Source organism: Hipposideros armiger, unplaced genomic scaffold, assembly GCF_001890085.2.
Source record: "Hipposideros armiger isolate ML-2016 unplaced genomic scaffold, ASM189008v1 scaffold_296, whole genome shotgun sequence".
Taxonomy (NCBI): Eukaryota; Metazoa; Chordata; class Mammalia; order Chiroptera; family Hipposideridae; genus Hipposideros; species Hipposideros armiger.
The window spans coordinates 1,939,747-1,967,263 of NW_017731646.1; the positions used below are offsets into that span (position 1 = coordinate 1,939,747).

The window sequence follows — 27,517 nt, forward strand, 5'->3', positions numbered from 1 at the left end:
TATTTTTTCTCTGTACCTAGAGGACAGAGGAATGCCTCTGTCCACTGCCTTCCATTGTTCTTGAGAGTCTGCTCTCAGCATAAATGTTGCTCCTTTGAAAGCACTCTGCCTCTTAAACAAATACTTTCTAAATTTTCTCTTTGTCTTTGGTGTTGTACTGGCTCACTCTAATGTGCCTAATTATCTAATTATGTCACTTAATATGTGTATTTCTTTTCATTTTTCCTGCTTATGACTCACTGGGATTCTGGAATCTACTGGTTAATATATTTTATTCGTTTTCAAAAAATTTTAGCCATTATTTCAAATGCTGCTTTTGCTTCATTCTTTCTTTCCTCTCCTGAGAATCCAAATTTTATGGTATGTTAAACTCTCTCTTAGTCTTTCTTTCATATTTTACATTTTACATCTCTGTCTTCTTCTGTGTTTTCTCAATAATCTCCTTTAACCTTTCTTCTATTTCATTAATTATCTCTTCATCTCTAAGTCATTTCAGCTGAGTTTTTATTTCAATTGTAACATTTCTCATTCCTAGATGTTCATTTAGTTCTTTTTCAAATATGCTTGGTTTTATGGTTTTCTTTTTTTAGCTCAGATTTTTCTTTCTGAACACAGTAAATGTAATTCCTATATATTCTGACTTTGATAATTCCAATAAATGAAATCTTGGTAAGTTTGTTTTTATGTTAATTCTTCCTTATGTACTTAGTAGTTTTAGAGGATGAGTTGCCCATATTCCCTGGAAAATTATTTATGGATATTCTTTTAGAACTGCTTTATTATCTCCAAGGTAATTTGCCTTAGAATACTCTGAGGATAGTATATCGGGTGGTGTACTTCTGGTTTAACCTTACACAGAGGATAGAGCCCTCTAGTATTCTACGCTTTGAAAAAAAAAAAAGGTATGTCTTATTGGAGTTCCCACCTCAGCAGTCCTTGGAATTTGTCTTCTGTTCCCAGGGCACAAGGTCATGTGATCTAAAGTTCAATTTTAGCAGGTTCAGACAATAACCTCAAGGTAAAGTGGCTTGATGCTCTGGATTTCCTCATTCACTTAGATTTTAGACTCATAAATCTTTACTATTTTGCTAGATATTTGGTGTGTTAAAGGATGACTGTTAAAATATAGTTATTTCAGCTTTTTAAATTGTTTTCAGCTAGAAGATATGTCCTGATATCTAATTATGTTACTCGATTTTTTTTTGTAGATTATGACTACATAAATTAAGATAATGTCAACTACATATTCACAAATGGGTCATGGCTACTTTTCTTTTCTTGAACAGTTTTTTGTTTTCCCTGGGATTAACTTTTTTTTTGTTTGTATTTTTGCTTATTTAATTTTCTATATATCCTGAATTCAACCTCAAATTCTTAGCCAATTATCTAAATCTCCTCTCAATAATTTAAGATTCATAAACAGTGTGAATGACTGATAAGGCTAAATAGTCCATCAAATTTAGTCTGAAAATTTTCTCCTGGAGTTTTCTCACCTGCTCTAATCTAGATTGGTTCAATAACCATTATGTTTCTTTTCTAAATTGTTTTCACTCTTCATTTCATGATACCATATATTTCTCTTTCTAGGTTAACTGGGTTTTTTTGGATGTCTAGTAGATTTCTAAGAAATTGGGCATAAGAAGTAAATTTTCTGAGACTTTGCATCTATGAAAACACTTACATTCTATCCTTACACTTTATTAATATTTTGGTGAGAAATTCTAAGTTGGGAGCAATTTTTTTTCAGAATTTTTGAAGACATTGCTCATTTAATATCTATCATTGTTTTTGAGAAGTCAGAAGCCATTATGATTCCAAATCTTTTATATTTGTCCTGTTTTGGTTTTCCTAGTTGAACATTTGAAGAATCTTTTCTTTGTTCCAAGAGTTATGAAATTTCATAATGATGTGTGTCTTAATGTTTTATGGTAGGTGCTACTTGGTAGGCCCTTTCTATCAAGAAACTCACACCCTTCTGTTTGGAGGCCAATTTCATGGACCATTTTGTTGATTATTTCTCCCTCTGTTTCCTTTCCTCTTTTTAGAACATGTATTATTTGAGTGGTAGACAGCCTGCACCAGCCCTTTAATTTCCTTATCTTTTCTCTCCTATCTTATATATATTTTTTAAACATTTTTTTTATTGGTGAATTGGAGGAGGGGAACAGCATTGGGGAATCTGGGAAGGGGAACAGACAAGTTGCTGTCCTTTTGTTCTTCAGTCTAGTTGTGGAGGACGTTGTTTCACTGGCCCATGTTGGTATTATCATTGTGCTCTTCCCAGGTGAGGCAGTCGATCACCAGCCATTGGACAGCCACTCACAGCAGCTCACGAAAGCTCACGCCAGCTACCGGCCAGCTCCACTGCAGCCTATGCCGCCGCTGGCAACTCAAGGCAGCCCAGCTCCAGGTCGAGCTGTTGTTCACCATCTTAGCTGTAGAGGGCACAGTATCACTGGCCCTCATGTGGGATTCGAACCGGGGCTCTGCTGCTCAGAGCTGGCATCCCAAGCCAACTCCTGACCAACGTGCCACTCAGCCAGCCCCTCCTATCTTATATTTTTTTTGTCTTTTTGCTCTTCTTTCTGGAAGCTATTCTTATTTTTATTTCTCTTTCTGCTGAGTTTATAATTTATACTATGCTTTTTCAGGAGCAGGGTTTCAATTTTTTTCTTTTTATCCTGTCCTTTCCCCCCCCCCCTGTATTTCACAGTGTATTAAAAAGGAATTATTTTGAGTACTCTCCTTGCAGAGTTTCTGTTCCCTTTAAGTTTTTCTGTTATACTTGTTTTGGTCTCGAACTTTCATTTTTTAGGAATTACTCTGATGTCTGGTGCTCCTTGGTTGTTTGTCCCTCTGGCCCATAAGACATATTCCAGTTCTAAGATCTCAGTTCACCTTTCCCAAAACTATGGTAGTTTATCAGGCCCAGTTTAGTAAACATTAATCTAGCTCATATACATGAATGGGAACTTTATCAGATCATGCATAGGCAGAAAGGAAACAGCCAAAATGTTTTCCATAGTTGCCTTCTTCCTTACACAGGTTTCTTCCACAACTAACTCTCCCTCATCCCACCTCTGTCCTTTGGGATGTCTCCCTTGTCTCTTTCCCTCTTAGAGCCACTTTAAGTAAAAGAAAAAAAAAAGATCATTTTATTAGTAGACAGTGTGAACGACTGATAAGGCTAAATATGGTCTCTGGTATTTTGCTTTTAAAAAATGAGGACAACAGCATTTCTTGTGGATAAACCAAAAGAATAGACTCTAACGGTATAACTTAGTCAATACCAAAACAAATCAGTAGAAAGTGTAAGAAAATAAACAACTCCCTAAAACAACAACAAAAAACAACCTCTTATCCTACAAGGTTGGCAGTGGAGGGAGAATCTCCACAACAGATTAATGTTATCTCATAATCCCAACCATTAGCCTCCACAATTCCCCACTCCCCTTCAGGATTTCCCTGTAATTATCTCTGTACTATTCCCTGGCCATGAAGAGGCAGAGCTGTTTCCTCTTTGAAATTGTGGCCCAAGAATGGACAACTGTTCTTCCTTAAAACCACAAACAGAGCAAAGTGGCAGCATTCATAAAAGATCTCATAAACATCTAAAAAGAAATTCACATAGAAATGGCATAAAGGTGGATAATCAGGTGCATCAGATGTAACTTATTATCTGTGGTTACTAGCCCTATCTCCTCCTAATTCCCAGTCCAGCCCTATATTGTAGGTATTATCCTAATTCTCAGTATTCAAGAGCGTAAGACTAGACAGTCCAATTCCTCTTATTTCTAAAGAAAGATATGAAGGCTCAGAAAGAAGCCATTCCCTACTCTGCTGACTTATGGTTTTTCTTCTGGCAGAAGCTGCAAACTAGTAGGCTATGGACTATATCTGGTCCACAGATATATTTTGTTAGTTCTGCTCTAGTTAAAGATGATTTTTTAAAAATGTAGTCATCAGCATTGACAATTTGGAGACATCATATTTAATAAAAGCTAAAACATTTTCTGGCATTGAACACACACATATGATCTGGAAACACGTGGCCCCTATTCCCATATGGTAACATTTGGCTGTAGTTGAGTATTGGCTGACCCTTTGCACCTTCCAGTTTTCTAGAGCCTCCTTCTAGTCAACTTCACTTATTTATGTTGCCTGCCTGCCCTCAGTAAGCATTTGCAAACATTCCGAGCTGCAGTTCTGTGTCTAAGGAGCTAGTCTTCCCCAGGTGATGGACTGGGAGGAATCATCAGCAATCACCTTTCCCTTCATAGGACAGCTCCACCCATCTTAGGGCTGTGGCCTTGTTGACCTAAGTACATATCATACTATAGTCCCAATAGTTACACAAGAGGTATACATTTATCATGGGTGTTTTTCTTATAAGGAGGATCTTTGTCCAAGAACCACTACCATCATGTGACCAGTTTGGAGATGGGTAACATCTAACTGAGTACCATATTGGCATACACAGCAAGGTGAAAATGTTACTGTTACCCAAATGAGATACATTATGTGAAAAATCCTTTGAAGAATGATATAATCTAAGTAAAAAGAAAAGGGCAAAGTATAAAGTGCTAGAAAAATATAAGCCTTTTGAGTGCTTTGGTTTTGGCATTAAAGCAACTGAAATAGGTGCTATTGGAAACAAATTTACTCATTAGGAGTCCAGGGTGGCATTTTCACACCTAAATCTCTGCATAGAAATTTCCAACAAGAAAAATAAACCATCTTAGAGATTGGAATTCTAAGGTTTTTTTAATATATAAAGAGACAAAGAGGAAAGAACATAGCAGTGTAAATTAGTAAAAACCAGGAGCCAGGAAAGTTCCAGTCTAGTCTCAGCCATGCCACCAACTAATTCTGTGACCTGAGAATTATTACTTAACCCTCGAGGTCTCCATTCCTCATTTATACTACACAGAGGGTGAACCTAGATGACATTTAACAGACCCTTTAGCAGACTGTAATCTCATAATTCAAGAGCAAAATTTTATCAAAGAACTCTAAATCTTAAGTCAGTCAAATCAATGAAAGCACTATAAATACCAAGAGAGAAATCTAACCTGGTAATTTAAAAAAATCATCTAGAACTAATATGCATCCATAAAATGAGAGCTAAATAAATACACAAGTTTGCATATTAAACTCTGCTTCAACTAGAAACAAAAATGTTTTTCTTGTAGATAGCAAACTTAAGTGAAGCAACTGCAAACCATACAAAATCCTTCCAAAACAACCATAAAAATTGAACCGACTTAAACAGTCATTTACTAATGCCCTTTCATTTCTGTTCTCTGATGAACTTGCAGTAAGTAGTCTTATGCGAGATAACAAAGAAGCTAAGTAAGTCTTTCTGAGCCTTTTGTGATTTTTGTAATTTTGAGCGACAGATTCTCTAGAATGAACAATGGACAATGAAATAGTCTGGCCAAAGTAAACACTTTCTGTGAGCAGGCTAAACCTTTATCTCGGCCAAGTAATCATTTTTATTCCATGAAAAATACCTAAAATCATGCCAAATTGTATCACTGCCACTGAAATTGGAATGATTTCAACATCGCATGAAAACAGTAACACTTAATGAATTGCTTCAGATAAGTCATGCAGGAGAGAAAATAGATGAACAATTTTATTGTGTTATATGTGGTTCAAAAGATATGATCAACACAGGTAATCACTGGCATCCTTCATGCCAGGATTACCACCTGAAATAAGCACACCTGGATTCCCACGAACTTTTTGTTTTATGCTGACAAATATACAGTGATTAATGCCACAGGGAAATTAATATATTCAAAAGGAGCAGTGCCAAATAGCTTGAAACACCAAAGAAAGACAAAATCAGGAAGACAGAACCAGTTTGCATTGCTTGTGACATCATTTTGTAAGAATTTAGACCACCACAGAATAGCATATTAACTTACATAAGGTTCTCATTTATATAAGAAACTTAAAATATTTAATATCTCAAGAAATAGCTGAGAATCCAGTGATCTTATACATGTTTGCTTAGAAGTTTAAAAAAGAAATATGCCCTAATATTTACTTCTTACACCATCCTTTAGTTTTTCCTTCTGTCTGCAGTGACTGCAGAATGGAGAGATGATAACCAACGTATCACAAATAGAATCTGACATCTGAAGTGCAGAATTTAAAGTTCAGACTAAGAAAAGCCACATAAAGACAAGGAACTTCAGTTCAAATATATCCAATACAGAAGCGTTGCCATTTTGATTGATAAATAACATACATCTGACTCTTGATTATTCTGTCAGATGATGTCAAAGTCATTTGTTACCTTTGGTCTTGTTAGCTCTTTGTGCTTGCATGTTAATAAGTGGGTTCAATGATTTAGGAATGCACAACACCTCCAATGACCAATGGGGACATAAGTTAGTGGGGTTAGGGGGTGGGGAGGGGACTTAAACAATATCCTAATCCATTCCCTTGCTCAGAAGCTCTTTGGCCTCCTCATGGCAAATGACACAACGTCTCAGGCTAAACCTAAACATATTTTTTTCTCTATTTTAGTGTTTCATATTTTCTCTCAGTTAGAAAAAAGGAAAATATTTTGTTTTAATAGATGCTGCCGATCTGTAGGTTACTAAATCTGTGACATACATTAAGGACATTATTATGTTATAACCTTTATGCTCATAATTTGAAAGCAAGATTTATCACATATAAACTGCCACTGAATAATCAAGAATGTTCTGCTATCAGCACATTTTCACTGCAGGGTTTCTTCCCTGTACATGCTGAGCTAGGACTTTTTTTTTTCCCTTTTCTCAAATATCAAACCCAATGCAATAGTCACCCTAGAAAATGCCTTGGCTGGTGATCTGAACAGTGTCTGGGAAGCCTTACATCTTTACTCCTTGAACCTGATGGGCTCTGTTAGTTACTGTCTGGTACCAGAGCGATTATCAGTTCCAATGTCGAGGGGCCTAAACAGCCCAAGAAGACAAACTATTATAGAAAAGAAAGAAGCGCCGAGGTTTACACTTGTAAAGAGATCTGTTAATACAGCGTTGCTTAGTCTTTTCCACCAAAGTACCCCAAAGGCAGAGGAGATTCAAAGAGGTCTGAGGGATAGACTAAATTACCTCCAAGCCAAAGATTTCTTTGAAGTCTCATGTTTTATCCTGAAAATTCATTTGAATTTTGAATCATACTCCACATATATCAGCATTTGCTTTAATACAATTAAAAAAATTTACTGAGTTATACACCTTCTCCTTCAAATAATCAATTAAATTGATGCTTGAAAAGATGCACCATGTTTCTTTTGGGGCTTTTAGCTATATTCACATAACTCAGTAGGAGACACAGGGACATTTAATTTAATGAAATTATAAGTAAAATACTTTAATTATAGGTAAAATACTTTCTAACGTATGCTTCTTTAACTCATCACCACCTAGGTGTGTTTCTTTATTTCTTCATCCTTCCAATTCTTTCCAGTTCTCCAAGACCAGCTTGGCCTTTATTTTTTCCAAGAGTCTTCTCTGGTTTCTCTGTCCAACAATGATTTTCCTTTCTCATCTCCTTTAGCACATCTTGTTTGCCTGCCATATTTTTTACATTTAATCCTGCACTAGTTTTATTTATATCTTTTTTTCAGCTTTATTGAGATATTATTGACATATAACACAAGTATGTTTAAGGTGTGCAAAATGATGATTTGGTATATGTATATATTGCAAAATGATTATCACAATAAGGTTAGTTAACACCTCTATCCTCTCATTTAATTACCTCTGTGTGTGTATGTAGTAATGACATTTAAGATCTGTTCTCTTAGAAACTTTTAAACATACAATACAGCGTTGGTAATTATAATCACCAAATCATCATGCTGTACATTAGATCCCCAGAACTTACTCATCTTATAGCTGAAGTTTGTACCCTTTGACCAACATCTCCCCGTTTTCCCTACACACCAGTCCCTGGCAACCACCATTCTACTCCATTTTCTAAGTTCAGTTTTTTTAGATTACACATACTGGTGAGAACACACAGTATCTCTCTGTCTGACTTATTTCACTTAGCAAATGCTGTCAAGGTCCGATGTTATCACAAATGGCAAGATTTCCTTCTTGCTCATGGCTGAATAATATTCCATTTATATCTATAGACCGTATCTTCTTTATTCATCTATGGATGGACAGTTAGGTTGTTTCCATGTTTTGGCTATTGTGAACAATGCTGCAATGACCATGGAAATGCAGATATCTCCTTGAAATAGTAATTTCCCTCAGATACATACTCAGAAGTAGGGTTTCTAGATAATATGGTAATTCTATTTTTAATTTTTGAGGAACCTCCATACCATTTCCATAATTGCACCAGTTTACATTCCTGGAAACAGTACACAAGGGTTCCCCTTTCTCCACATCCTCGCCAACACTGGTTACCTCTTGCCTTTTTGATGATAGCCCTTCTACATGTGTGAGGAGAGATCTCAATGTGGTTTTGATTTGCATTTCCTTTATGATTAGTGATGTTGAATATCTTGTCCTATACCTGTTGACCATTTGTATGTCTTCTTTGAGAAAATGTCTATTCAAGTCCTCTGCCCATTTTTTTATTGTTTGTTTGTGTGTTTTTCTGCTATTGAGCTGTATGAGTTCCTTATGCATTTTGGATATTAACCCCTAATCAGATAGATGTTTCAAATATTTTCTTCCATTCAATAAGTTGCCTTTCCACTTTGCTGATTATTTCTTTTGCTGTGCGAAACCTTTTCATTTTGATGTAGTCCACTTACTTATTTTTTATTTTTGCTTTTGGTGCTTGTGCTTTTGGTGTCATATCTAAAAATTTGTTGCCAAGATCAATGGCAAGGAATTTTTTTCTCCTGGGTTTTTTTTTTTTTTAGTAGTTTTACATTTCAGATCTCATGTTTAAATTTTAATCCATTTCAAGTTAATTTTTGTGAGTGGTGTCAGGTAGGGGGTCCAATTTCATTCTTTTGCATGTAAATATCCAGTTTTCCCAACACCATTTATTGAAGAGACTGTCCCTTCCCCATTGAGTATTCTTGACTGTTTTGTCAAATATTAGTTGACTGTATATGTGTGGTTTTATTTCTGAGCTTTCAATTCTGATCCATTGGTCTATGTGTCTGTTTTTATGCCCGTACCCTACTGTGTTGATTACTACAGCTTTATAATACAGCTTGAAATCAGGAAATGCTATGTTCCAGCTTTGTTCTACTTTCTCAGGATTGTTTTGGCTCTTTGGGGTCTTTTGTGGTTCCACATGAATTTCAGAATTGGTTTTCATATTTCTGTAAAAAATGCCATTGGAATTTTTTTTTTAAAGATTTTATTGGGGAATTGGGGGAGGGGAACAGACAAGCTGCTGTCCTTTTGTTCTTCAGTCTAGTTGTGGAGGATGTCGCTTCACTGGCCCATGTTGGTATTATCATTGCGCTCTTCCCAGGTAAGGCAATCTGTCACCTACCACTGGACAGCTGCTCACAGCGGCTCACGGCAGCTCATGCTAGCTGCCAGCCACTCACGCTGGCTGCCAGCCACTCACGCTGGCTGGGTAGCTCATGGCAGCCCACTGCAGCCCTGCTGTAGCCTATGCTGTTGCTGGCAACTCACGGCAGCCCAGCTCCAGGTCGACATGTTGTTCACCATCTTACCAGTAGAGGGCGCAGTATCACTGGCCCTCATGTGGGATCTGAACCGTGGCCCTGCTGCTCAGAGCTGGCACTCCCAAGAGAACTCTTAACCAACGTGCCACACGGCTGGCCCAATGCCATTGGAATTTTGATAGGGATTGAATTGTATTTATAGATGGCTTTGGGTGTTTTGTCTTGATTCATATTCATAGTTATTTCACAAATTTCTTAAGGGTAATTCCCTATGTGCATCACTTATCTACTGCTGCATAACAAGCCATCACAAAACTTCATAACTTAAAACAGCAACAATTTATCACAATGATGAATGGTCCGAACATTCGTGGTTTTCATCAGAATTCCAGGTGTGTTTCCAACCAGCTTCCTTCCTTGGATGTCTGAGTTACCCAAGATTTTATGTGTAGACATTGTTAATGTGACAGCAGACTTCTGTGTCTAGTGTCTTATTAGATTGCATCAGGCTTGAATCTTCCTTTACTTGAACTTTTGGTAATAAAATACTTTGTTCTCCTCTCCTCAAGAAAAAAGAAAAAGCAGCAATTTATTGTTTCTTATTATTCTAGGGTCAACAAACTGGGCTGAGCTCTTCTGAGCAGTTGTCTGTCTTATTTCATCTAGGATCACTAATGTGATTTGCAGTCATCTGGTAGCTCCACTGGGGCTAGAAGGACTAAGATGTGCATATTCATATGTCTGGGGCTTCCATGCTGGCTGCTGTCTGGGTCTCTCTGTGTGAGCTCTCATCCTTTGTTAGCCTAGCCCAGGCTTCCTTTCATGGTGATAAGAATGTTCCAAGAGGTGAAGCAGGAAGGTGCAAAGCATTTTTGAAGCCTAGGCTCCAGAACTCGCACAATTCCGCTCTTGCCACATTCTGTTGGTCAAAATAAATCACAAGGCGACCCTAGATTCAAGGGGAATAGACTTCACCTTTTGATAGGAAGAGCTGGAAAACATTGTGGCCATAATTTTCAATCAAGCACACCATGCCTTCTCCTTGTTTTGTCAATTTAGCAGCAAGCACCATAGTGAAGGCACTTACTAGATACCAGCTGAAATAAATTCAATGTTCTGGCACTTTCATTAATACTATATCAAGCTTAAGACTATAACCTCAGGATAAGAATAAAATTGAAGGAAACAATTAATCTTGATAAGACTGATCTATAACTCATTACTTGTACTCATTTTCTTTTAAAAAATTGCCCAGATCCAAACACACATGTCTTATTTCCAAGGAATAGCTATATCTCAAAGAGAGAGGCCCATGCTTTGAAAGCTGACAAAAAATCAACACATAGTTACTATACCTGACACTAGGTACTATGGGTACCAAAATGTTTTGCTCATTAATGAATTCATTTATTGATCAAATGCATGCCATGTGTCAGGCTCTGTGCTATTTGCCCAAGATGCATAATCTAGTAGAGGAGACAGACAAACCAATGGATAATTGTAACACAAGATGGTTTATAAACACGATAATAGATATATGCACAGGATATATTAAAAACACATTTATTTTGGCCTGGCTGAGTGGCGCATTGGTTAAGAGTTGGCTTGGGACGCCAGCTCTGAGCAGCAGGGCCCCGGTTCGGATCCCAAATAAGGGCCAATGGGGCCGGTCGAGTGGCTCAGTTGGTTAAGAGCTCGCTCAAGAGTTTGAGCTCTGAGCAACAGCGGTTCGAGTCCAGCCCGAGCTGAGCAGCCGCTGAGCTGCCAACAGGTAGCAGGATGGCTCAGCTAAAAAAAAAAAAAAAACAACAACTTCCAAATAAGGGCCAATGACGCCCTTTTCAGCTAAGATGGTGACCAACAGCTTGACCTGGAGCAGGACTGCCATGAGCCACCCACAATGGCGTAGGCTGCAGTGGAGCAGCAGTGGGCTGCAGCGAGCTACTGTGAGTGGCCGTTAGCTACCGTCAGCGGCCAGCAGCTGGCGTGAGTGGCCGTGAGCCGCAGTGAGCAACCATCTAATGGGTGGCGAGTGACTGCCTCACCAAGGAAGAGCGCAATGATCACAATACCAACATGGGCCAGTGAAGCGACATCCTCCACAACTAGACTGAAGAACAAAAGGTCAGCAACTTGTCTGTCCCCCTTCCCCAACACTGTTCTCCTGCTCCAATTCCCCAATAAAATCTTAAAAAAAACACACACACACATGCATTTATTTTAAAAATTTACAATTTGGTTGTGTGACAAGATATATGAGGTCTGACAATTAGGTTCACGAACTTGCCACCGTGAACTTACATTGGCAGGACTGTACAGACAGCTCGGTAAGGTTTCAAAACCTTGGTATATCAGTGGCTCACAGCTGTGATCGTGTCGACATGTGGTGGTGTCTTGCTGAGTGGCGTTCATTATTGTTGTTCCGTGTTTTTGTTTTTTTTTAAAGATTTTAAAAAAATTTTTATTGGGGAATAAAAAAATTGGAGGAAAAATTGGAGGAAACAGTGTTGGGGAATTGGGGAAGGAGAACAGACAAGTTGCTGTCCTTTTGTTTTTCAGTCTAGTTGTGGAGGACGTCGCTTCACTGGCCCATGTTGGTATTGTGATCATTGTGCTCTTTCTGTCTGAGGCAGATCGGTTGCAGGCCATTGGATGGCAGCTCATGGCAGCTGCTGGCCTCTCATGTTGACTGCCAGCCGCTCACAGTAGCTTACAGCAGCCCACTGCAGCCCCATTGCAGCCTACACCATCACCAATAAGTCATGGCAGCCCAGCTCCAGGTCGAGCTGTTGTTCGCCATCTTAGCTGTAGAGGGCGCAGCGTCACTGGCCCATGTGGAATCCGAATCGGCGACCCTGCTACTCAGAGCTCGCGCTCCCAAGCCAACTCTTATCCAACGAGCCACTCAGCCAGCCCGTTGTTGTGTGTTTTTGTGTGCTGTTGCGAGAATGTCTGAGTTTAAATTAGAGCAACAAACAAACATTAAATTTCTGTTAAACTTGGCAAGAGTGTAAGTGAAATCACGGACATGTTAGTCCAAGTTTATGGGGATAATGCCATGAAGAAAACGACAGTGTACACATGAATTAAACGTTTTTCTGAAGGGAGAGAACACGTCACTGATGAAGAGGGGTCAGGGCGGCCAGTAACAAGGAGAACTGATGACACCATTGCAAAAATTCATCAAATGGTTAGCTGGCTGTGAGAAGCACAGCAGACCAAGTAAACACTGATAGAGAAACAGGAAAATCTTAACTGAAAATCTTGGCATGAGAAAGGTGTGTGCAAAAATGGTCCCAAAGGAGCTCTATTTGGAAGTGCTGAAAGGCTGCGTGAAAAAGTTACATGAAAATGAGCTGAACTTTTCGCCAACAATTCATGGCTCTTGTATCACGACAATGCACCAGCTCACACAGCACTGTCTGTGAGGGAGCTTTTTAGCCAGTAAACAAATGACTGTATTGGAACACCCTCCTTACTCGCCTGAAATGACCCCCAGTGACTTCCTTCTTTACCTGAAGAGAAAGGAAATATTGAAAGAAAGATATTTGGATGACATTCAGGACATCAAGGGTAATACAACTATATCTCCAATGGCCATTCCAGAAAAAGAGTTCCAAAATTGCTTTGAAGGGTGGACTAGGCGCTGGGGTCAGTGCATAACTTCCCCAGGGGGGTACTTAGAAGGTGACCATAGTGATATTCAGCAATGAGGTATGTAGCACTTTTTCTAGGATGAGTTTGTGAACTTAATTGTCAGACCTCGTACATCAATCTCCTAGTTGCTAAATGTATATGTGTACATTTCAATTTCATATAGTGTTATTAAAGGCTTTTGAGGAGTGCAAGAGTACATACACAAAGGGAAAAAAAGGAAGGAAAGATTTATATTATAGGGCCATGTGGCACACATCTGTTCTTCTTGCCTAACATCTATTTGCTTTTCTTGTGACAGCACCTTGATTCCCTGCCCCCTTTCTTCAACTCTCAGTGTATATGACTTGAATAGAGACAACTCTATCCCAGCCTAACAGGTTGCACCTGTGATCCAGGCCTGGTCAATCAGACCACTGCATTTTTCAACCAGAGGGACTTGTTCAGGGATAGGCATATGACCCAAGAAGACTTAGGAGACCAATTTCCAGGACTTTTGTGGAGCTGCTATGAAGAGAAAATCACTCTTTTCTCTTGTGGCTACTCAACAGAATGGGTATAAACCTGGAACTGCTGGAGGCCACAACAAGGAGCCCAAGAATAAAGCCAATTCTGAAGGAAAGGGTTGAGACACGGAGGGAAGAAGATGGACGGCATGTGAGCCTCTGAATCCATCCACGCTAGATCTAACTGCCTAGGCTTCTTCAGTATATTCACATTCATATTCTCTCTCTTCTCTTTCCCCATCTCCCCTCTCCCTTTCTCCCTACCTCTTCCTTTCTCCCTCTCCCTTTCCCTCTCCCTTTCTCTCTCCTATCTTCCTTCAAAGTATTAGTGTTGAGTATCTGCCATTTGTCACCAAAAAGCTCTAATATAGTACAATACATAGGGAAAAAAACGCAAGAAGTAGGCTTGAGGAGTGTATATCAATAAAAATGACAGTATTATTGAAGCTAAGGGTCTCTGTGGGAAAGTAATAGGGAACAAAATGAAATAAGGTAGGATAAGTCCACTAGATGATAAGGAGTCTTGACACCCAAAAGAGTTCAGACGCGGTAGAGTAGAGTCTATTAAGTAGACAGAACAGAATCAGTGCATTTTATCACGAGTACATGTTAAAAATATTAGAAGTCATAGCAGCATCAACGGAAATCAGTCAGAAAAAAGTTAGGAGGAAACTGCAATAATCTGGAGGATGGAGCGGAGGACCGAGACCTGGACAATGGCAGTGCCAATCTGAGAAGTACAAACAGACAAATCAGTGGGAATAGGGACTGTTCAAGGACAGGAAGGACAATGATTAATAAAAAGAAATATAAGTGGACTAAGTTAATCAAAGAATTGACCAAGTCTATACAAACTAAGTCTAAAGAACAGTCAATCTACAGATAGTTGCAGTATTCTCAGTATGCAATTAAAGAATGCAAAATAGTACCTATTACTTAAAGATTTTTGCAGTGTCAGGATGGCCGAGTGGTCTAAGGCACCAGACTCAAGCGTTGCTTACTTAAAGATTTTAGAAGCCTATTCTAACTCCCAATTAAGGAGTAGAATAAATTAAACGTATTGTTCACCCTATGACACAGAGTTAACAGTATGTAAAACAACAGCAACAAAAAACAAACTTCCTGAAGCCTTCAATTGGGGCTAAAAACTATTGTGACTTTAGTTTGGTTTTAAGCTAGCTGGACGGTATTTTTTAACAATGAATCACTCTCATGACGACCTTATTTAAAATGCTCTGTGTTAATATTAATTGTTCTCCCAGGGCCCATAAAGGATTAAGACACTTTTGCTTTTCTTTAGTCACCAGCCAGCACCCTACCTACTGGGACCAATCCAATTGGATTGGAAAATGCCTTCTTGTCTCACTTCAGGGGTTAGAAAAATATTTACATACAGAGGATAAAACCCAACGATATTTAAGAGTAACATTCATTTTGAAAAATTGGGATGGGTCAGGACTAGATAGGTTTTCCATTAATAGGCATCCATTAAATAATTGTGGTTTTAATTTTTTTTAAAGCAAGATACTAACCCAAAACTCAGGGGGCTGCCTATTTGTTTCAGGATATCTCCTTATATTCCTCCCCTCAGGCTTGTGGGGGGTTTAGAGTCTTTCCTGTCCACACCATATATTCTTTGATCTAACTTTTTACTTTGAGTTCCTGTTAAGGAAAACTCGAGCTATTAGTTTCTCTGAGAAACGTCAGAACTTTTTATGTTCCTTCTGGACCATAGGGGCATTATCAGAGCAATAATGACGGCTGACACATCAGGTGGGAATATATCTCAAGGAAAGGCATATAAAGCATCTGTGAAGATATAGGTTTTGGAAACTGTGCCCACTGTTCTAATCTTAGCATAACTGAAACCTAGTTGTATTAATGAGCAGGTTTTAATGTCTGCTGTCTTAAACAATGTTTCACAACCATGGGGATTTGATTCAAATAAGTCCATGGGCTCTCTGAGACCTGACCAAAGGAAGAAACACATATGCCCCCAAAGACCTGAAAAGCAGACTTGTAACAATCTCATTAGGCAAGCTTGCAGATGTACATCAGTTCTCCTCAGGCAACCCAGCGTATTTCTTCAGTGGTCATCACTCTGAAACACTATGTCTTTCACATAATTCATACATTTGACATGAATAGTGGAAAGCACGTATAAAGATTACAGCTTAGTTGAAGCCAAAAAACTATTTATTGAAAAGGGCATGTTTAAATAAAGGCTCTGTTGGAACTGCGAACCTATACTGTATTTCCCCATGTATAAGACACTCCCATGTATAAGACGCACCTTAATTTTGGGGCCTGAAATTTGAAAAAAAATGTATTACATAACTTTTTTTTCATCAGCAATTCTTCTTGCCTCATGCTGAACCATCTTTGTGGACACAGGAATTCCAATTTCCCTTTGCTCTTCAACCCATATCTTCAATTCCCTCTCTAAATCTGGCCATTTTGCTGACTTGCCTCTCATGGCCTTCTTCCGCTGTGGTGTTTTCAGTAGGGTTTCTTCTTCCCGTAGCCAGTCTCAGATTGTTTTCTCAGTTGGAGGAGGACCAAACTTACATTCAGCAGCACAATTTCCATAAACTTATGCAAACTGGATCACTTTTAACTTGAATTTAGCACTGTATGAAAATCTTTTCTGAGCCATTTTTGGGCAGAATGTGGCTAAAATGTAACCTACCATAATATACCGGTAACAAGTGCGAAACAATGAGCGCAAAGACAACAAACGCGAAAAAGCGGGAAATGCAAGTAAAAAAATATACAACCACTGTATAAGACGCACCCAGTTTTTAGTCCCAAAATTTTTCGAAAAAGGGTGTGTTTTATACATGGGGAAATACGGTACTCTAAATACCCAATGCTAGGAATTTTTAAAAACTCTACAGTTTTTCCCAATCACAAAGAAAGTTAAAATCACAATTTTTAAAATGTGACTTAAACTTTAAATTTAAATTTCAAAATAAAAAATTTTGGGGCCCGCCGAGTGGTGAGTTGGTTAAGAACTGGCTTGGCATGCCAGAGGGCCCCGGTTCAGATCCCACATATGAGGGCCAGTGACACTGCCCTCCACAGCTAAGATGCTGAACAACAGCTCGACCTGGAGCTGGGCTGCCGTGGGTCACCAGCGACGGTGTGGGCTGCAGTCCCCTGCAGCAGTGGGCTGCCATAAGCTACTGTGTGTAGCTGGCAGCCAGCATGAGCGGCCATCCAGAAGCCGGCGACTGATCTGCCTTGCCTGGGAAGAGCGCAATGATGGTGCCAGCTTGGGCCAGTGAAGCAACATCCTCCACAAGTAGACTGAAGAACAAAAAAACAACAGCAACTTGTCTGTTCCCCTTCCCCTGATTCCCCATTAAAATCTTAAAAAAAAAAAATCATAAATTTTAAAAATGAAAATTACAAATAATTATATTGAGTCTATATTATTTGTTTTTCACTGGGAAATTAGGCAGCATACACCAAGTCTCATAACTATTTTGGTATAACGTATGCTGTCATTTTGCTGCCAAAGAAATGGGCTTAATCTAATAGGAATTGTTCTCGGGTCCCCGGGGACTATGGGTCTGCAATTTCTGAGAGTGGCCTCTGGATGGCAGTGTTCTGTTTAGTTTGCATCTTGGTCATCAAGACAAAGTTTTTCTAAGTTGCAGGGGACTCAATGAATCATATATTTCAATAAGCAACTTCTTAGCATTCTCAACTCCTTAGTAGCTCTGTGACTTAGAACAAGCGACTTAACTTCTCTGAGCCTCAGTGTACTCTATATAAGGAGGATTCTATTAAACTTGGAAGGTAGTTGCAAGGATTAGATAATTATAGTAACACTATCATTTACTGAAAACCCAATGTGAATAGGCACTGTGTAGGAACTTTACAAATGATATTCCACTAATTCCACCGTATAATGCAGGTATTACTACTCTATCTTTAGAGATAAAATAATGGAAACTAAGAATAATTAGGAATGTAGTCTAAGTTCCATGGTGAACCTGGGATTTATCTTTCTAGCATATAATACAAGTAAATTACTTAGGAAATTGCCTTGTGCATAGTAAATATTAGCAATTTTTAACCATCTTTATTATTGTTATTGTTATAACTATTAAATTTTATAGAGCTGGTATCTGAAAGACATAAAAATTTTAAAACATTATTTCTAAAATTACTTCAAACAGATATAAAAATCTATTATGACCTAGTTATTCAAATATCTTAATTTTTCCCCCAAGTAGATTTAAACAGGGAATGCAACGCCATAGAGATTTGTAAATTAAAGTTTATGATTAAATGTGGGAAATGCTATATATTTTATTCTTCTCCTAGAGATTCACAAGAAGCATTAGCATATTAAAGCCTCTGAGATATCTCACAGTAGAGAAAGCTATCAATCTAGTTTAACCAAAGTTTTCAAATGAATTTGACAAAGGGATTCTTTCTTCATATAACATGTATGACTATCCCTTGAAATCAATGTTCTACGGAAAATATTTGGGAAAAAGAATCTATCGAAATTCCTCTTCCAGGTCGAGCATGTCATGTTTTGATGGCTCTTCTGTCCTGTCAACTTGACTCCCTGCTGTGCACGTGCTGTGAAATGTCAGGGCTGACAATAAAGTCTTTCTGACACTTGACTGTTAAACCTAAATTTTTTTTAAGGCTTTTATTGGGGAATTGGGGGAGGGGAACAGCGCTGGGGAATCAGGGGAAGGGGAACAGATAATTTGCTGTCCTTTTGTTCTTCAGTCTAGTTGTGGAGGACGTTGCTTCACTGGCCCATGTTGGTATTATCATTGTGCTCTTCCCGGGTGAGGCAGATCAGTCACCAGGGCCCTGGACGGCTGCTCACGGCAGTTCTTGGCAGCTCACTCCGGCTGCCGGCCACAAACGGTAGCCCATGGCAACCCACTGCAGCAGGGGCTGCAGCCTATGCCATCGCTGGCGACTCACGGCAGCCCAGCTCCAGGTCGAGCTGTTGTTCAGCATCTTAGCTGTAGACGGCAGTGTCACTGGCCCCATGTGGGATCTCAACCAGGGCCCTGCTGCTCAGAGCTGGCGTCCCAAGCCAGCTCTTAACCAACGCGCCACTCGGCCGGCCCAACCTACATTTTTCTTAGGCTTTTCTCACAACAGTACAATGTTTTTTCCTACTTCTCTCCATAGCTGCAGTCACATGTAAAATCCCAACCCTTTCCCTAAACTCCCACTCACAGTGTTTCTTAGATCTCTTTGTAGACCTTATCTTTTGCACCATTCAATGGCTTCTAAAGTTTTGGTGACTCTAATTTAAACTTTGTTGCTATTTAATTCAAGTGCTTATGACTCCACAATTAAATGGTAACTTCCTTAAGCATCTGGAACCATGCGTTGTGTGTCGATGTATATTCCTACCTAAAAAAGCATAAACACAGTGCATTGCTCATTCATTCATTCATTCAATGATATGCACTGAGAATCTCCCACATGCCAGGCACTGTTCTAAGGTCATCAGCACTTTAGTAGAACTTTTATTGTATTGGGGGGGGATAGATAAATGAGTCTTCAAGTAAGTGCATCATGTAATATTAGATAAGAATAAGTGGCACAAAGCAATAAGGGCATGTGACAGAGTGATTGAGAAGAGTTACGTTAGCTTGGAAAGGCCCCTCCCAGGAGGGAATATTTAAGCTGAAATCTGAATAACAGGAAATAACCACTCACGCAAAAAGGATGTCAAAATGAAGAGTGTTCTAGATCAGAGGAAAGAGCCAGGGCCCAAGCTGGAGGCAGGTTGATTTGCTGAGTTAGAGGCATAGCCAGGAGGCCAATGTGGCTAGAGCATGCACAGTAAGTCAGGGGAATCGTTATGGTCTCAACTTGGAGCGGTGGGTGTGGGCCAGGCTGCGGTAAGCAGTTTGGACTTCAGTTTAGGTGATAAGGAAGCGAGGGAGTGCTGTAGACATGGGGATGACCTAGGTATGTTTCATAACATTAAAGACTATTCTGACTGCAGGGTAAGAATAAAATATAGCGAGTTACAGAAGGAATCAAAGGGCCATTTATAGTTTGTTTTAGTAGTCAAAGCAAGACATGATGGTGACTTAGACAGGAGTGGCGGCAGGAGAACAAAGGAAGTGGACAGATTCTGGATGTACTTTGGCAAAAGAGACATCGGGACTTATTGGCTTGAGCAAAATGGTGGGTGGTGCTGTTTCCTAGATGGGGATACCTAGGAGAGAAATGGCCCTGGAAGGAAGGGTGGGGAAGGGGATCAAAAATCCATTTGACTGTATTAAGTTTGAGAGGTCTATAAGATATCCAGGAATGTGCATCAATTTTACCTGATTCTGAAGCTCATGGGAAGGGCAGGGCTAATTACATACATTTGGGAGTCACTGGAACAAATATAGTGTTTTAAATCATGGGACGACATAAGATCATCTAGGGAGAGAATGTAACCCCAAGGCATCTCAAAATTTGAAAGTGATACAGGAGAGAGAGAGAGAGAGAGAGAGAGAGAGAGAGAGAGAGAGAGAGAGAGAGAGAGAGAGAGAGAGAGAAACCAAAATGGTAGGCAGAAACCCAGGAGAATGTGGTGCCGAGAAGTCTAAGAGAATAAAATGCAGCTGCAATGAGGGAGTAGTCAGATGAGCCAAATGCCAAAGATCTAGATGAGGGCAGCAGAGGAAACATCATGCTTGTCCACATGGAGGCGATAAGGGCAGGTTCAGGGGAGTAGTGATGACTGAAGACAGGGTCGAAGGAAGAAAGAGAGGTAAGGATTGATAAACATTCAATATAGGCAAACTCTTCAAAAAGTTTAGCTGTGAAAAAAATGTTTTGTTCTGAAGGAGAGCAGAGAAGTGGGGCAGTAGTTAGAAGGGACATGAAGTCAAGAGAGGGCTTCCCCAATCCCCACCCCAACATGGGGGAGCCTGAAGTTTGTCTATATAGAGTCAGAAAGAAAGATTAATGATGTAGAAAAGAGAGGGTCTAATAGAATACATAAATCTTTGTTTAATTACTGTAGATTTTTAAATGTATTCGATTCACATTAGACTGAATAGAAAGTTGTTTTCCAACATAGGAGTTGTGATTGTAACAATCTCCAGGAAATAAAACTGGATGATAATAACAATAACAATATTAACTTTACTTATATTTAGTGCTTATTATGTGCCAGGCATTGTTTTATGTGCTTTATATGCATTCTGTATTCCTGTAAATAACAATAATTGTCCCCATGCTATGCTTAATGAGGAAACTGAGGTACAGAGAAGTCAGGTAACTTGTCTAGTGTCATTTAGGTAGTAAGTGACAAAACCAGGATTCACACTCCTGTTTCTGAGTAATCCAATTCTGAAGTCTAAACTACCAAAATAAACTGTAAAAAGTTTCAATCTGTTGGCATTTCCTCAGTTCATGACATATTTTATGATTCAACTCCCCTCAGTTATCTCTTTTTTCCTCAAGGGTATAAGGTTTTAAAAAGAATGAAAGAGAATTACTTTCAATCCTTTCTGTAGTTGGGGCAATCTTTTTTTTTTAATTAAAGTTTATTGGGGTGACAATGGTTAGTAAAGCTATATAGGTTTAAATTGTACAATTCCGTAATACATCATCTATATATCACATTGTATGTTCACCACCCAGTCAGTTCTCCTTCCCTCACCATATACTTGATCCTGTTAGTTGGGCAACCTTATGAGATGGTCAAACCAATCAGATGTGGGCAGCAATTCTATCAAACCTGTTCCTTTTAGAATTATTTATAATCAGATACTTAAATATAATTAAAATCCAATTTTTGACAGTATAGTTTCTTCCACAAAAGTATTCCTTCTAGATATACATTTGATATACATTTATATATTATTTTAATGGCAATATGGTATAGTCAATTGTTGGGTTATACCACAGCTTACTAAACCTTTCAAATATGTGTGTGTGTATGTGCACGTGCATGTGTTTATGTATTTATATAAAAAGTCCATGTTCTTTGCAAAAAAATCAGAAAATACAGCTTAGCAAAAAGAATTCCACACATTCTTTTTAAATAAATATTACTGAATGTCTAATTTATGTCATGTAACCATTACAAATCATACTTTCAAATGCCACTTAAAAGCATGAGGAAAATGCAAATGAAAAATTGCAAGATACAAACTACATAGAAAGTGTGTGAAAAAATTAGTAAAAAACAAATCACACATATACACACATGAGAAAGAAAGTGAGAGAGAAATGTAAGTAGTAGTTATTATTCCTGGGTTGTGAGATATTAAGGATGATTTTTATTTTCTTCTCTGTGCCTTTTTTCCTTATTTTTTTCTAATGAACATAAATTACCTTAATAGCTGGAAAATGTTACTTTAAAAATTAAATATTTCTGCATATTATGCTAAGGGTACTTGCATTACCTGACATCTGAATTGAAGGTAAACTGAAATCAATTAAGTACTAAGGCATAGGGAATATGAGGACATTTTTATTATTTTAATTACTCAAAAATAATGCTCCAAATTAATCCACTGCCAGGAATATGGCAACATGGCCCAGGAAGGTGTATGTGTGTGTGTGTGTGTGTGTGTGTGTGTGTGTGTGTGTGTGTGTTGTGGGGCACTACGTAGTTACCCATACTATTATTGGATTGTTGGAAAAGTCATGATGCATTTTTGCAACGAAAAACAAAAAATACGTCATGACTTTTTCAACAACCCAATAATTAGTATATATTTAACAAATGATGAACAATTAACATGGATTTTTACTTCTTGCCACTGTATTGACTTAGCAGAGAGATTCAGGAGACATTTTCAAGGAAAACAAATTCCCTAAAGTATAGGTGGAAAATTCAGATACTTTCCTCTGTCCCTTTGTTCAGGCTATCCTTTAAGATGCCTCTTTTCTTTTAAACATTTTATTATGAAAAATTGCAAATGTACTAAAAATATGTATATTTTGCACACTCAAAAATGTGTAAAATAAACCCATGTTCCCATCACTCAGCTTCGATTATTATCAACCTCTTAAAGGACTTTCTTTCCCATTGCTTAGCTTGCATTAGTAGGAAATAATATTTATGAATAGGAAAACTCTGTAGAAAACCTTTAAAAAGTTAAACAAAAAAGAAATGTTTTTTTTAAAATCTCACTGCACAGAACTGCACTAAGACTTGAAGATGTCCCCCACTGGTTTCTGAGGCTGCTGAAGCAGTTACCAACTTTCTCATTCACTTTGCCCTTCTTTGTCAATAGCTATTCAAATGCATTATTACGCTTGGAAAATGGAAGAACTAAAATAAAGAAAGCAGTAAACTAGGAACTATGAAGCTATAGGACAAAACGGGGAAATAGTGAGCACTCACCCAGGGAAGCGTGGCCAAGAAGACAGCTCAGAACAAAATGGCAACAGGCTGGGAAGGCCATTCTCATTTATAGACATCATGGAGGCAGAGCTAGTGGAGCACTATTAAACTGTCACCTGGTTGTACCTACCAAAACTGTTGTCACTGCTTGTGGGCCAGGAAGCAATTCTATCCCTCAGCTTCTTCTTTTTACAGGAGTTGTCTGACTTCTCAAAAAGGCCTCCTTCCTCCTTCCTAATTTCTCGAACCAGCTGCATGCGACACCTTGTAAAATCCTGAAAGGAAATCTTCCCATTTTCATCTGCGCCCAGCTGGTTCATGATCTCAGCCACAGACTCTTCCATATTCAACTGACGACAAACCATCAGCAAGTCATTTCTACAGAAGGGGTTGAACAGAAGAAAACTTGTTAGGAGAGACATTTGAGCTAGAGAAAGTGGTTACCAAAAAAAAAAAAAGTATTTTTTTACTATATCCACACATTGTAAACCTATTTCCAACTTTCTCATTGCTTCTAGAAACGTGATAAGTGTGCAAAAATATCTGTTTCATCTGAGATATTCTAGACAAGAACTGGATTATTATTTGGAAGAGTGAGGCAACTTTAAGTCCTTTGTTCTCTTTTTTCTTCCTGTCTCCACGCCCTTCTCTCCTTTTCTTTCTTTTGAAATTGATGAAGCACCTGTAGAGTGTAGCACTGTAATCTCACTGTAAGATAAAGTTTCAGGACATAGAAAAGACATTGTTTCTACTCTTGGCGGAGTTTAAAATTTAGTCAAGTTGTAAAAGAACAAGAAAGATTTTAACAACCTTGGTTTTCAGCTTTCTGGACCAATAAGCTACTTTTAGCACCCCTTTAAAATGTTATTGAATCGCGGCTTTCATGACTCAGTGCTCACCAACCTCTATTTTTTCCTGATTTCTTTTGAATATTTTCCATGTTCAGCAAGATGAATAAGCCTATGACTTAGAACAGAGATCATATCCCAAATGTCTTGCAAGACTGGGACATAATGTAAATGTGTGAAGTGGGTAGAGCTAAGACGAGAGGGATTGACGAAGTCTGTGGCTGGACTAAAGAAGTATATCCAGCCTATAGGTTCTCAAAAAAAATAATAAATAAAATAAAATAAAAAAGGAAAAACAAGAACAACAACACTACCCTGGCCAAGAACATATATCTGGAGGACGTCATTTGACCCCCGACATATAAGTCTTAGGAGTTTTTTTCTCTCTCTCTCTCTCTCTTAACTTCTTGGGGAAACATTTTGTTCCTATTGTTCCTACTATAATTCTCAATAAAGGTCAAAGTATTATGAAGTTAAGACCTGGAAGAGGTATGAGAAAGTAGTCCATGGTCACTAGCAAAGTTAATTAGTGCTCCTGTCTCAACACACCACCAAAGTCCAATCATCTTGAGAACGTGACCAGTTTGACATCTGCTGATACCTGAAACCTAACCATGCAAAATAAGACCAGCTCCTCTCTTCCAGTTGCCCTTCACAAATTCCTTCTTTTGGTCAATGCCACTATGACTTCCCCAAGTTCCTTATGCTCACAGAATTGTGGACATTTTTAATATCTTCACATTCACTCTATCTTAACCCTAACGCCCCCACCCTGGTCTCCAGTGTCCGATTTGTCATCAAATTTCTGTTAGACCTATCCAGGAAATGCTTTTATATTTACTCTTTATTGTGTTTTTCTTGTTTCTTTTTTTTAAATTGGGGAACTGGGGGAGGGGAACAGTGTTAGGGAATTGGGGAAGGAGACCAGCCAAGTTGTTCTTCAATCTTAGTTGTGGAGGGCACCAGTCGCCATCTGTCTGCCAATTGGCAGCTCGTGGCCTCTAAGCTCAAGGTGCTGTGTTACAATCTTAGGTGTGGGTGGGCGTAGCCACCATCCCATGCAGGAGTCGAACCAGCAGCCTTGTTGTTAAGAGTGCACACTTAATCCACTGAGCCATCTGGGTGGCAGCTCAGCTCAAGTTGCCGAGTTCAGTCTTAGTGGCAGGTGGGCATAGCCACCATCTTATGCGGGAGTTGAACCAGCAACCTTGTTGTTAGGAGTATGTGCTCTCACCAGCTGAGCCATTCTGCCACCTGTTGGCAGCTCAGCGGCAGCTCAGCTCGGGCGCAGCGTCACTGGCCCATGTGGGAATTGAACTGGTGGCCCTGTTGCTCAGGGCTCGCACACTTAAGCTAACTCTTAACCAACTGAGCCACTCGGCCAGCCCTTTATTGTGTTTTTCAATACACATAACACTCTCCCAGACCTTCTTAATATATACCTGGCCTGTGACACTCGCTTCTTTAGCTGATCACCCTGCTTCCATATGCCATCCCATTTTCATGTCTCATGAAGAATTTTTAGACATAGCTACATGTTTTATTTAGCTTGTATGTATGTCTGTATACATATGTATATTACATATATGCCTATGGAATATATTTATATTTTTTATTTGTAAGGTAGATGAATAGGTGGATGAATAAATAAATATACAATGGAAGTGGATATGGTAGATGAAATAATTACCCCTAATTTTTCATTCCCCTGCAATAGTGTTATACATCCATACCTTGTCTTGGCCTGAGGCCCAGGACACGACACTCATGGTAGGAGTGTCCTGCTCATCCCTTAGCTTCAGGCTTGACATCTAACTTGCTCTGGCCCCTGGGATGTTAGCAGATATGTGTTGGGCTTGCCCCCTTCCACTTTTGCCATTATTATGAGAAGAACAAACCATGCTAGCTATTAACCCACAAGCCTGGGCCCTGCAATGAGCCACCTTAGCCAACCTGTAGATCTGTCACCTAAGAAGAGCTACTCCAAGTGTTTTTAGATAATAGTTGTAAAAATTAGGCTTGGTGGGAGATAGTGAGGTTTTCTAAATTTCAGAAGTTTACATAAAAAGATGCCAACACTAATATTTTCTAAATGGTAGGAATATGGTGTTTACACTCTTATTTTTGCCTATCTGTATTTTGTAACTTTCTACAACATACAATACTACTTTCATAAAGTGCTATGTCATTTTTTAGGTTTTGAAAATGAGGATAATAATGGCACTGGTCTTATCTCACAGGGTTCTCCTGAGGATACACGACATAATGCATGTAAAGCACTTAACCTAGTTCCTGGCACATATTAAGTGCTCAATAAATAGTAGGCATTATGATTATTTTATAATTATTGATCATAGATCTTTCACAACGCCCTAGTTTCATGATTAAGTCTTTAGTACACAGCATGAACTGCTCAGGAAAAGAATGTTTATTTAACTGACTACCTCACTAAGCTGGCCCTTCCTCCCTGTTGGCGGTCCACTTAGGAACATGGGGCACCCTGGTGAGAAACCCAAGTCTCTCCAGATTTGTGAAGTCCCATTCTACAAAAAGCAGCTTAAGTAAAGGGTTTGTGTTCTAGAAGTGCCAACTCAGAGGAGACTGTAACAGTGCATTTTTATTTAAAAAGTATAAGCCATCGAGAGGCTGATATAAAAGGTCAAAAACAAAACACATTGTACTCTACTAAATAAAGTCTATTTAAATCAATCTTTAAATAGAAGTGCTAATTTCTAAAAACTAAATGAAAGTTAAATTCTTTCAGCAATAACAACTAACTAGCAATAACAACTAACAAACTTGCAGGGGAAGTACTATTATCCCCATCTTACAGATTAAGATATGAAGGTTAACAGTCACAGCACGAGTTTGTGGCAGCTCTAAGAAACTACATTGAATCAGTGTGATTCCAAAACTCTTACCCTTTGCATTCTACCATCCACCACCTCGCATGTGAATGACAGACCTAAATTTTGGCCTGTGAACACAAGTTAGGACAGCCTAATATGAGCAGCTTGATTATCAAGGGTCATTAGTTAACAATACTTTTTAATTTAATTTAATTTTTTTAAATACACGTGAAATAATAGGTTATATTTTGTTATCAACATGATGAGAAAACAAAGTTAAAGAGAGAAAAAAAATTCCAAAGGTTCTGCTTTACATATCAAGAGCTAAGCCTAGAGAACTTGGGTTACAGAGTTTTATTATAAGCCACTGTGCCAGGTTGTTTAAAATGGCTCTCAGTGGATTAGACTCCCCTGTGACCACACCATTAGCAATGTGTCTTTGCTATTCCTCCCATCAACAGGTATAGGCTACTTGCTGCCCTTGAATCTGAGCTGGCCTTGTGACTTCCTTTGACCAATGGAATATGGCAGAAATAACATTCTAGAATTTTTGAACACAGATCTTAAGATGACTTGTAGCTTCCACTTTCATCTCAAACTCTTCCAACTCCATGCTGTCCTTGTAGCCCACTCAGGCCCACAAGTGGTCTCTTCCTTCCGATAGCATTTAGCATCTGCATCCTTCATTC

At 38.8% G+C, this 27,517-nt stretch overlaps 1 protein-coding gene across 3 annotated transcripts in view; it reads right to left on the bottom strand.

Moving 5' to 3' along the window:
- The window catches only part of MCC (MCC regulator of Wnt signaling pathway), a 429,609-nt gene that overhangs the window by 328,375 nt on the left and 73,717 nt on the right, over positions 1-27,517 (bottom strand). For all 3 annotated transcript variants that reach the window (XM_019659132.1, XM_019659130.1, XM_019659131.1), the window contains one exon: positions 23,262-23,509. In XM_019659132.1, the coding sequence (XP_019514677.1) occupies positions 23,262-23,509 (248 nt within the window). The remainder of the gene's footprint in view (positions 1-23,261; positions 23,510-27,517) is intronic.